Below are 12317 nucleotides of genomic sequence, written 5' to 3'. Positions count from 1 at the left end.
GAATCCAGTAATCAAGTGTCGGCATTCAAAAATAAAAATTATCTCTACCAACCTGCAAAACTACAAATGACTGAGAGGGCCAGGACTGATGCAATGATGGATCTGTGAAGTAACACCATACAGTCAACATTAAAAACATTAATATAGCATAATCTGAAAATTTGTTTCAAATGAAATCTGAATATGAACCGATACAGAAGATTATTTATCAATGTTTACGCTTTAATTTGAGATGACGTGCATAGAAAGTATACTTGTATTAACTTTTGTTCCTTTTTAAAACACTACTGTGGAAAAACCAAGTGCTGAGAAAAAGAATGACAGATTTTTAAAGATCATTCTACCACTGAAAGTCGAACTGGCTCTAAGATGGCACACTTCAGCCCAGTAACTACAATACATGACGTTGATCGTTGTTATTGATGCTGCACATTCTTTCTATATGAGGATCCAGGTTCCCAGAGCAGTGAGCCTGCTCCTGTCCAAACAGGACGAGGTGTAAACTCCTCACACCTCCCAGCTGCCCAGGCACACTTCTCCAGCCTGACCTCGCAGGGAATCAGATACCAGGGCAGAAAGAGCAGGATTAAAACTGATGAATTCTGAACAATGTCTATATATGGATGTTGATAGGACACGCGATTGATTATGGAAGTTGTGGTTTATTTTCCATTACATGGTTCATCTTCTTTCATTGGAGCGATTGGTCCGATATTGTGGCATCTGTGTGTTTGATAGTGATTATGTCGGGATATTATTTGACATTGGTTACAGATAAATAAGCAGTTTCCAATCACATCCAGTGAATCACTAGATTTCAATTCCCTCAGGTTCAGAGACAGACCTGTGACCCAGGTGGACGCCCTGTCATGGCAGGGTCATGTTCCCAGGACGCAGGAGCGTATAGTGTGAATCGACATTATGATGCTCGTGCGAGCTGCAGAGTCACACTTTGTCCTGGAGCTGGCCTGTTTCCCATGGGACCCCCGGCCTAGGTGTCAGCCCTGCTCCCAGAGGCTCTCAGGAGCAGGGGAGGCTGCCAGAGGTGCAACCTCACACCTCCCACCACATATATGGAGCAGCCTCCCTGTACCTCCTCACTATCCACTGCCTCACCAGCAACACACTGACAGCTCACTGCTCAGGGAAGAGCCTTCAACCACAGCACCAACTTCAACTGAAACTACTACAGCAGCCATGGACATGTCCTTCTGCTCTCCTCTCCAGCTCCAGGAGAACTCTTTCCTGTTTGAGTCCCTGCTGGAGAAAACGTATGATCCTGTGGCCTTTGATCCAGCCTTGGACCCTGGCTACTTCAGTGCAGGCAGCAGTCTGTCTCCCACCTCGTCTGTGGACTCCTTTTGCTTCTCCCCCAGCTCCATCCAGGCTGCAGGAAACGAACAAGACGTCTTGGATCGCTTCATCTTCAGCGACCCTGAAGCACCTCAGCTTACCCACAAGACCCAGACTGTGCCCTACGCCAGATCCTCCACAGCCACCTCCGCCACAAAGAAGTCAAGGTCCAGGTATCCAGGGAAAAAGCGCGAGACCGCCAGCGAGAGGGAGAAGCTGAGGATGAGGGATCTGACCAAGGCTCTCCATCACGTCAGGTCATACCTCCCACCCTCAGTGGTGCCTGCGGGACAGACCCTGACCAAGATCGACACGCTGCGCCTCACCATGCGCTACATCTCCTACCTGTCAGCTCAGCTGGGCCTCAGTGAGGAGGTGCTGGAGCAGAGGAGATCCCCGGGCTTCATGGAGCCGCCACAAACCCTTTGCCAGTTCCTGGGACAGCCAACCGCCAGCTGCAGTCCACAGGAATCAAACTGTAACACGATGAGTGTGGCCCAGCCGTCCTCTCTGCAGCACACTTATCAGGTATGTTCACATCATGGTTATACGGCTCAGAAACATTTAGATTTCAAATACAAGACGTGCTTTATAACAAACAGTTACATACGATTTACTGTGGTTCTCCTGAGTGTTACAGCTGAATGAGGTCCTAACCAAAATCTTTTTCTTGTTGCCAGGTTTCCAGTGGAGTTAACTTCAGCAGCGAGCAGTACTGGATGCCACAGCAGCAACTACAAACTCCCACATTCTCTGGACACTGCTGAGTCATAACTGACTGTGAATCCACTTGTGAATTTTCATTGCAACAATGACCTTAATTTATGGACAAACCTCATGATTTTTGTTATTTTTTAACAAAATATATTTCTGTCCTTTTGTGTCTTTTTTGTATATAGAACTGTGTATTTATTAAGCTTTTTGAATTTGAACCAAATAAATATTATTATTCATAAATACTCTTGGGCGTTTTGTTGCATTTACTGTCTTCACCCGGTATTTACACAGATGAAATGATGCAGACTTGGTGCTTAACTCCACTTCCTAACACAAACACAGCAGCTGTCAGCAGGACGATGAGGTGTTAAACAGGGAGCACATCCCCTCTAAGTACTTTAAGGAAAGACCCCGCTGAGCGAGGTGGCAGCTGAGCCACGAGCTGTTAATTGGCACCTTTTCTTTCCCGTGTAAACAGGTCTGCTGCTTCAGACCCTGGAAAAAAGCCTCATGATAAATGAACTATTTCAGGTCTAAGTTTAGAGATTTGATTCATAATGCTGTCAAATAGGTTTTATTCATGTCCTTGTCCTGTTGTGGATCCATACACCACCCAGAACTTAATACGGACATAAACTATGTCAGTGTGCGGAGGATGATGGCTGTCCCGCTTTGTGAATTGAGTTTTACACTGCTCTTATGTCAACAGTGTGATGTGTGATGTCTGGAGCTGCTTTACGACCTTTGTAAAATCCCAGTTTGGTCTCAGAGAATGTCTGTGTCCCCCCAGACATCTGTTCAAAGTGCTTTTTAAATGTGTAAAAAATAGTCACAATTTGAAATTAAATTTTGATTTCATAAATATGCACCCACAGAAGATGGGAAATCTATTTCATCAGCATAGAATATCACATTTCATGTGCTGCAGTAGGCTGATGTTTCAAATTGTGTCGACTCTAAAACAACTTCTTACAAATGACTTAATCATAGATGTGGTAACTTGTGGATCATCTTATCTGCACAGATGTGATCACATGTTTCTAATGGGACATGATTTCTTATTTACATAGCTGTTTGAAAATCTTTACAAGCTGATAATATGTGATTTCACCTCTACTGACATCAAAAGCATTTAGTGACTTTGTTTCAACACCTGTATGAACAATCGCACACTTTCTTCATGACAGCGTATGTAGCTTTTCAGTCATTGTGCACTCAACCATTTGTCTTCCATTCATCAGATGTGAAGGAAACTGTGTGTGTGTGTGTGTGTGTGTGTGTGTGTGTGTGTGTGTGTGTGTGTGTGTGTGTGTGTGTGTGTGTGTGTGTGTGTGTGTGTGTGTGTGTTCACAAGACAATACAAGATGTCACCAGTGTGTTAAACAGGGTCACTCAGAAGCATCTATGAGCACAGATGTGATACAGTAATCACAAACACTTACATGGATCAATATAACGATTCAGATTTTGGCTTTCCTCAAGAGCATGCACAGCTGATTTTGTAAAATTCAGACCACTGGGTTTTGAGGTCCAAATTTTGTGTGTTTTGGCCTGTATACTGGTATTGTAACTTATTGTACTGGTAGAGCATTAGTACTATAAATACTCTTTTTTCCCAACAATCTGTGTCACTACACTGGGGAAGAGGCTTCACTGGTGAACCAGTCAAACACCAGGTTCTTGTTCATGTTCACGTCATGTTGGCCTTGGTTCTCTCCATCGCCTGCTCCAGAGCCGAACTGCCCTGCATTGTTTTCTTTGAACTGCAGCAGCTGAGGAAGAACACAGTGAAATGATTGGGATTTAAGTCTGTGACATTTGCAGGTGCAGCGTGTACCTTTCCTCTATAGTTGGAATGGAAATATTGTACTTTTCACTCCACTACAATGACTTGACAGTTATAGTGTGAGGATTGGCTGATTTGCCTTCTCTTACATCCCAGTAAACTTATTTGGGGGTTTGCAGCACTGGTTGGATGAAACAAGCAATCTGATGTCGGATGTCTCACTTTTAGCTCAGGGGAGTTATGGCTCAAACCAAGTTATTAATTGATTAATTAAGAAAACAATAGTGGATAGATCAATCATGAGAATAATATTTAATTCCAGTGCCATTGAAAGAAGTGGAAAGTTTACTCTATCTCAACTACAAAAGTAAAATTCTGCTCACACATGAAAGCATCAGTAGGAATAACATGATGATAAAATATATAATATCAGTCACAGGGCTGTTTGTTCTATAAACATATACTTTTTTTAGTCAAGATACTTAAAATACATTATGCTAAAAATGCTCATATACATTTAACTAAGCAAAACGTTTGAGCACTCCTTTAATTAGTTATCATAAGAAAGTGATCCACCGCCATAGCTGAAGAAAAGGCAGAAAATTAGATTATTGTGTACACACGAACCGTCTGTGTAAACAAAGCTGTTCTGCTGCACACTTCTTATTTATGTTGCCTTCATAGCAACCAAGCAACATGCCAACCCTTGCCAACTGATGATGCTCAGCACAACTTATGTAAATAAGTGGACAACTCACTCGTTGAATAAGCTGCTCCATTTGGCTCTGACAGAGTCCCAAGCCAGAGGCTGTCCGATGGGGTTTCCAGGGATGTAAACAATGGTAAAGGTGGCGTCCTGCTTACGGATCTCCTCTGGGTCCAAACAATAGTCCAGATACCTGGAAGCAAATTCACTGTGAGGACAAATGCCAAACATGACCACCCTCTGTCAGCACAGGTTGGTTACAATGATAAAAGTTTAATAAAAAAAAAAACAAGATGCTTTTTGTTTTCATTTTTGAACATGCTGCAGAGTGCAATATCACCTTAAGGTCAGCAAATGCAAAGAATACAAGAAGAAACATGATCCAGCATGATGCCACTGTTACTGATCTATTGAGCAGCCATGGCTGTGTGGCACAAGACAGAGCAGGCATGAGTTTACCAGCTTCTGATAAACTACCCTGTAGCAACATCCCTGGACCCGAGCCTCATGCATCAACCCCAACCCAGCTACAGTGATCAGGACACATGTTCATGAGAGTGAAGCAGACTTGGTTGTGAACAGACAGCATGTTGACGTCCTTACTGGTCAGTGTGCTTCTCAGGGATCTTTGTCCAGTTGACAGTGAAAATTCTAAAGTAGTTAAACAGAGGATTGACCTGTTTCTTTAGTTAAGCCTGAGGAATTAGCAAACACACATCTAGTTATAATTTAACAAGTAACACTAACTGGGAATTGCATAATGTGTGCTTTACAAAGTGCCATAAAAGTATTGTTTTTTACAGTGGCCATGAGAGTTCACCGATCAATCTGACAAGACATACATGGCAAATACAAACTACTCTGCACTTGTTCACAACACAACCAAATACAATAATGAGGAGGTTTTCTACATCTGCGTGTGTTGTGTCTATTTGCATGTGTTTTCTTAAGCTGCAGTGGGTTGAGTTCTCAGGGCCACCATACTTTTATTTTTGATTATTAAGTTATGTTGTTGAGCATTCTTTACTAACCTGCATAGGTCCATAAACTTCACTGACTCTATAGAAACCCTTCATATCTATGTTGGCCACCAACCACTCATTAGCATTGACGATCAATTTAAGGGGCACTAATGTAATCTCTCACCTCAGGGTTGCAACAGGCTTTGCCAACCCTCTTGCGACGCCCCTGGTGGCACCACAATCTTCCTTTAATGCACTAATCAATTTGACAAATGACTCAGGTTAGTGACCTCTCTGGACGTATTGTAAGGTTTGCATATTCATTTGTTCAGCAGACAGCGGATGTGGGCTAATTTAGAAATTAGAAGGCATTTTTTGTGAAGAGAGCGCAGTCACGATGGTGGTGCTATATCGTACCATTTGCAGATGCTTTCAAAGGTCTTTGCAGACTGTGTTTTTGTACTTGAACTCCTCTAAGTATGTCTGCAGACAGATAATAAACCAGTGGTTATACTGTAGTTATTGTTTAGTGGTGAAGACATAAATTGGCTGGAGGTCAGTTTCTCCACATGGAGCCTGCTCACATGGAGTCCTTGGGAGAAGATGCTCTCAGTGATAAAATCTGAGAGCAACCTGAGGACTGAACCTCCCTGTAATAGAAAACAGAAATATATTAACAGTGTTAGTGGGTGACATATCAGATAAAACAGAATTACAACAAGCAGGCATTCATTTTACTCTGTTGTCCCCATATAAAGTATCACAAGAACCTGATGGGGGCCAGCGCAGTTCCACTCAATCCTGTTTTGTGTATCTGAGGTCAAAGTCTTGCTTAGTAGGGCTTGAAGAGAACAATACGTCCGTTGAAGTTGTTGATGTGTTAACCTTAATTAAACTGCACCTTGTTGTATGGGATGGAGTCAAACAGTTCAGTGATCTGCTCTGGCATCATGATGTCCTCCTCTTTGGATGAAAGCGGGTGGGAGGAGGCCAGAGCATCCACAGACACGGCAACAATTACCTCATTCAGGACTATTCAATCAATCTGAAAAAATACATAGACATTGTATTTCAGCATGACCAGACACTATATCAAATGCTTTGAGCATTTCAGAATCATAAAATGTGTTCAACCTACAGTCTGTTATGAAGGATGCAGCAAGTTAACTGTCAGCAGAGAACAAAACCCACCATATTCCACGTTGGTTCAGCATAGTTGGCTCCAAGATAAGAAACATAGGCCGCAAATCCCTCATTGAGCCATAAGTGATTCCACCACCTCGTGGTCACCAAGTTTCTACACCACTAAGAGGACAGACCTTCATTTTACTGGCAAGGAAAGGCAGTTTTATTTATAAAGGTCATTTCCCAAGCAGAGGTAGATTCAAAGTTTCAAGCAAAATAAAATACATGATAAAGAGTAGAATAAAAGAGGTTAAGAAATTAAAAGAGGTAAAAGATGTAAAAAAGGATCAAATCTGTATGAAAACTAAAATTAAGTTGAAGGAGTAAAATAATGCAAATACAATAGATAGAAATATGTTATGAAATAAAATAAAATACAATGATGGTATGACCTTAGATTTTTTTGAATAATTTAGTTAAAGGCAGGATTTTAATGCCAAGCACAATCATTGACATTCATAATTTGATTGGTTTGTGGAGAGCAAACCAATGGGCGACAACTGATGCAACCCGCTCCTTGTCTCCATTGGAGGACACGTCCCGGTCATACAAGAGGGCGGTCTCTCTGTAGGTGATCAAGCCCCAGTTCTTTATGGCTCCAGCAGTAAAATCAGGAAGAGAAGTCTGATCTAAAACCATGGCAGAAGTGTGCATGTGTAAAAAGTGGTTAGAAAGCCACATTGTAAATTGTGAAAGACATGTAAGATAATTCACTCTCCAAGTGGGCTTATGTCCCTGCCTGATTTGTCCAGAGGCTAGGGGATGTTGTAGTACTCCTCAAAGAATGCCAGTGTGGGCCCAGTCTTCTCGAGGGCAGAGTCTCCATGTCCCTCCTTTATGGCCTTCCTGCAAGCCCAGATCCTGATCTGGACAAAAACACTGCTTCATAAACGTGACAGAAAAGCTGGTGATGGACCAGAGACCTGAGGTGAGCTTTCAGTCCAGCAGAGGGCAGCATAGACCCAACCAACCAAACAACTAACAGGACAGAGCTCAATCAACTGATGGACCAACATGCAGGCATCTACATTTATACTCTGGTTGTATGAATTGACTGAGATATTAACATTTGCTGGATTATAGTAGTACTACTGGGAGGTGGTGGTGACAGCAGCAGGGCTATATAAAACCATGATTCAATAAAAATAATCGTTAATAAAGAAATGGATAGAAATTGACCTGTCAGTATTTCAGTATTACCTGGATAATACAAATTCTGTGGTCCTGTCAGTAAAGTTCAGTTTTATATAATGGGCTTTGATATTAGATTCAAATTTTAATTGAATTATTGGCCCTAATAAAAGCTGTGGCGGTAACTGTGTACTAGCAGATAGCAGGAGCAGAATAATCCAGTAATGGAAGAGGTGTCGGGGCACAGTGTGATGTTCAAGGCTGATTACTAAAATTAGAAATTATTGTTCACCTTAAAGGTTCAGTGTGTAGGATTTAGTGGCATCTGTGGTAACGTGATATGGAAGATAAAAATATCTGTGAAACAACAAACTGATAATAATAATAATAATAACTCACAACAAAAGCGATCAAATAGGTTTTTCTGTGGGTTTGAATCTGGTCTGGATTAAATTCTGGCCATTGGCAACAATGTCTACAGGGTCTGTGTGGGGGCCACCGCAACAATTTTAAGTTTGTTGCAATGTTAACAGTGTGTTATGAAGTGGGAAACATGGTATAAAATTGTTGCACTTAACAAAAACATCAGGAACTGGTCACAGTGCCATGTTCTCCTGGGGGTGAATGAGAGTCCTTTGGAAGACAGCTTTCATAGCCAGCTCATCAGACAGGGGAAGGCTTTCCTGGCATCTGTCGGCTGCATTTGAGTTGTGGCCACAACTCTAACAATAGCAGAGACCCACATCAAGTTGAGCAATGCCAACACAACCCCCCTCCACCCTCAGTCATACACAAATGTAATCCCTGTTAATGTCTTCTGGGTGTTAGTTTGTAGAAAAGTGATTGTATACTGGTTTTGGTGTATTAACTTTCCCGAAGCCTGTTGTTGGTTATTGTTGAACAATAGTTGGGCCTACACGTGTATCCAAAGCCTGACCTGAAGACAAAGGACAGCTTCCTGAACTCAGTCTCCCAGAGTCCTTCACATCTTACCAACTAGGTGTGGAACCTGCCCTTGGACCCAACTTCTACTACTGGTCACTGCCTGCCTTAGAACCCATGAGGTCACCAGGCCAATAAAACCCCAGTTCCCTCTCTGCTCTCTCTCTCTTTATTATCACTTCTCCTGCAGGAGAAGCATACCTCTCCTGCTCACCTCACCTGCAACCTCTACACTGCCACTGTAATCCAATGTCATAGTTCTGAATATCACTGAATACCTTGCACATTAGGCAGAAAGGTTTACCATAAATGGACATTACTGTCAATTTGGTTGCTGTTATCTAACTTGGTCAGATACTAATAACATGTCCACACAGGCTGCAGAGTGGAAGTGGCTAATCAGTAACGCATCTGCTTCAGTTCTCTGCTCAGGTCTGTGCAAGATGTGTTCAGACACAGAAATGCTGAGTGGTCGCCCACAGTACAATACTGTTTTATCATGTGAAATAGAAGATATAATAAACCTGAAGCCCAAGAAGATGTCTCATGTCACATGTACATACGTAAAGTGTCAAACAGGAGCCATATTCAAACGTGTGTAGTTGTCAGGGTTTTGTATTTGTCAGTGTAGTTTCCACCGTTTCCAAAGTGTTTTCTCTTGACTTCCTGTTTTATTTTGTTATCTGGGTTCTTGTGTCTCGTGTCTAGATTTACTTCCTGTCTGTGATTGTCTGCACCAGTCCTCATGTGTTACACCTGTTTCCAATTGCCCCTGCCTTCCCTGTGTGTCTGTATTTAAGCCTCTGTGCTTCCCTTTGTCCTTGTCGGATCGTTCTGTCAGGGTGTGTGAGGCAGTTGGACCCAGACGCAGAGTTTAAACTAAAGAAGTGTAAATTTAATGAAAACCAGAGTCTTTAACGGACAAAACAAACAGGGGATGCAGAGGCTCAGGAGACACTAGATACGAACAATACCGGAGATCCGGACAGGATACCAGGACGGGACAGACCAGAGATCACACCAAACATTCGACAGACCAGAGAACACAACTGACATGCGATGACGATCCGACAAGGACAAAGGGAAGCACAGAGGCTTAAATACAGACACACAGGGAAGGCAGGGGCAATTGGAAACAGGTGTAACACATGAGGACTGGTGCAGACAATCACAGACAGGAAGTAAACCTAGACACGAGACACAAGAACCCAGACAACAAAATAAAACAGGAAGTCAAGAGAAAACACTTTGGAAACGGTGGAAACTACACATTGACAAATACAAAACCCTGACAGTAGTCAGTTGTATTGATTCAAATTGTTCTCTCAGCCATGCACACAATAGAACACACTGCAAGATAAAAATGCAATGAAATACTTGCAAGCGCTCATTCAATCTACATTACTCTGTAATGTGAACGGGGTGATTCTGGTGTCTAGCTCGTCAGTTGTTGACAAAGTGGGAGGTTGTTGCTGTGTGGAAACCTGTCTCATAGAAACATAAACCTCTGTGCAGTACCTTGATGTCCAGTATCATGATTGTATACTGGTTTTGGTGTATTAACTTTCCCGAAGCCTGTTGTTCGGACCTACTATTGGTGAACAATAGTTGGGCCTACACGTGTATCCAAAGCCTGACCTGAAGACAGCTTCCTGAACTCAGTCTCCCAGAGTCCTTCACATCTTACCAACTAGGTGTGGAACCTGCCCTTGGACCCAACTTCTACTACTGGTCACTGCCTGCCTTAGAACCCATGAGGTCACCAGACCAATAAAACCCCAGTTCCCTCTCTGCTCTCTCTCTCTCTTTATTATCACTTCTCCTGCAGGAGAAGCATACCTCTCCTGCTCACCTCACCTGCAACCTCTACACTGCCACTGTAATCCAATGTCATAGTTCTGAATATCAACAGTTCTCAACAAGATTTGTGTTACAACAGCACTGAACGGCATTTGTGTTAAACCAAAAAATAGCTGACTCAAATGCTGACTCTTTTTCTCAAGAAACGATAGGCCTGAGTCAATTTGTTTTTATTTCGCTGATCTGGTTTTCTGACTGATAAAGGTAAGGGGAAGTGAAACTGTGCTGGACATTTGAGGTCTTGAAATGTAAGAATAAAGCCTTGCACATTAGGCAGAAAGGTTTACCATAAAGTGGATTCAAATAAGATCTACTTCTTTGGTGGAAATGTGTTCATCCTTAGCTGTTCAATTGCCTGCTGTGATGTTAAAGTGATTCCAACTCTTACATTAAGAAGGGATTATCCGATGATGTAAAAATGGCCACAATCTCCAAAAGTCCCCAAAACATTGGAAACGTCACCTTCAAACTTGATAGTTTCTGTCATTAGAATATCCCTGATGATCGTCTCTATGCCCATTCTTTAAGCAGGAAAACCCAGATAGTGTCACTTGAGTAACTGTCTCAGATGTGACACAGGAAAAGCCACAGACGACATCCAATTTGACTTTGACATGTGAAATCAGTGGAGTGCCCATTTACAATTCAAATTCAGCAAAACCTTGAATCAACTCATATCACCTTGAAGTGTCATTGTCACAACATGAGTTTCCAACTGTTTCTCCTCTGTGCTTAACTTTGCTCCTCATGTCCTGAAGTGGAAGATGTGATGTAATCTTCCATAGGAGAGAACTCCTGCAAATATATGAGCTAAAGTAAGAAACTGGTCAATGTAGGACTTTAACTGTTTCCCTTTTCAAAAACCACCTCCACCTCCGAGTGTTACACACAGACTGTGAGCTTCTGGTCTCATCACAGAAAGACCAGTGACTCCTATTAGTGTCTGGAGAAGAACATGGAGACATCAGGTCCTTCTAAACTAACTGTTTCATCTCTCTTTTGGCTCCTTCTTTAGCCAAAGACTAGTGTTAAAAGTGCTATATCCATTTTATATCATTTTTGTCCAGCTACATTTGGTCTAAAGGCCTATAGGTATGTACAGGCGGAGTGAGGACCCCATTCAGACAGGGAGAGCTGAGCCCCTATTGAAATGCTCCCACTTATGAATTGACCTATGATATAATGTTGTATCCTAACCTCTGGTGCTCAGTGGAGAAGACCACACCCACACTGTACTCTGAGATAAAATCAACTCTTTAGAAATACTTGGTGAGAATTTCTAGGTAACATTTAGCTGATAGACTGAACCTTGTGATAGTATATCAATAATAGGTGGGAGCTAAATTCACTTTTTGGCAGTGGTGGGATCATGCTGAAATATATTTACTTCATTACAGTAGTTAAGTAAATACATCTGTACTTTTACTCCACTGCATATATCTGCAAATATCTGTACTTACTTCTTCACTACATTTTTACAAAGCATTGCAATACATGTTTAGATTTTTTTTTTCTAAAGTAAATACTATAGAGATCTAGATGTCTGATCTAATCAGAGCAGGTATTTTTATTTTACTTCAGCAGGTTTTTGTCTATTTATTTGTACTTTTACTTAAATAAACTGTATGAGAACATTCTCCACCACTGCTTTTAGTTGTACATGTATATATCGTCA

General features: G+C 41.9%; 1 protein-coding gene and 1 pseudogene across 1 annotated transcript; one reads left to right on the top strand and one right to left on the bottom strand.

Annotated features, from left to right (window-relative positions):
- Window positions 1-406: 406 nt before the first annotated feature.
- On the top strand, window positions 407-2050 carry LOC117757974. Its single transcript, XM_034579222.1, has one exon. It carries the CDS (start codon window positions 922-924, stop codon window positions 1999-2001), a length of 1080 nt encoding a protein of 359 aa, XP_034435113.1. The 5' UTR covers window positions 407-921; the 3' UTR covers window positions 2002-2050.
- A 1651-nt stretch (window positions 2051-3701) lies between these two features.
- Window positions 3702-10318, bottom strand: LOC117759347 (annotated as a pseudogene).
- Between the last annotated feature and the right edge of the window lie 1999 nt (window positions 10319-12317).

Source organism: Hippoglossus hippoglossus, chromosome 3 (genome assembly GCF_009819705.1).
Source record: "Hippoglossus hippoglossus isolate fHipHip1 chromosome 3, fHipHip1.pri, whole genome shotgun sequence".
Taxonomy (NCBI): domain Eukaryota; kingdom Metazoa; phylum Chordata; class Actinopteri; order Pleuronectiformes; family Pleuronectidae; genus Hippoglossus; species Hippoglossus hippoglossus.
Note: the sequence above shows the minus strand (reverse complement) of the source record. Positions and strands in the feature narration are given on the sequence as shown.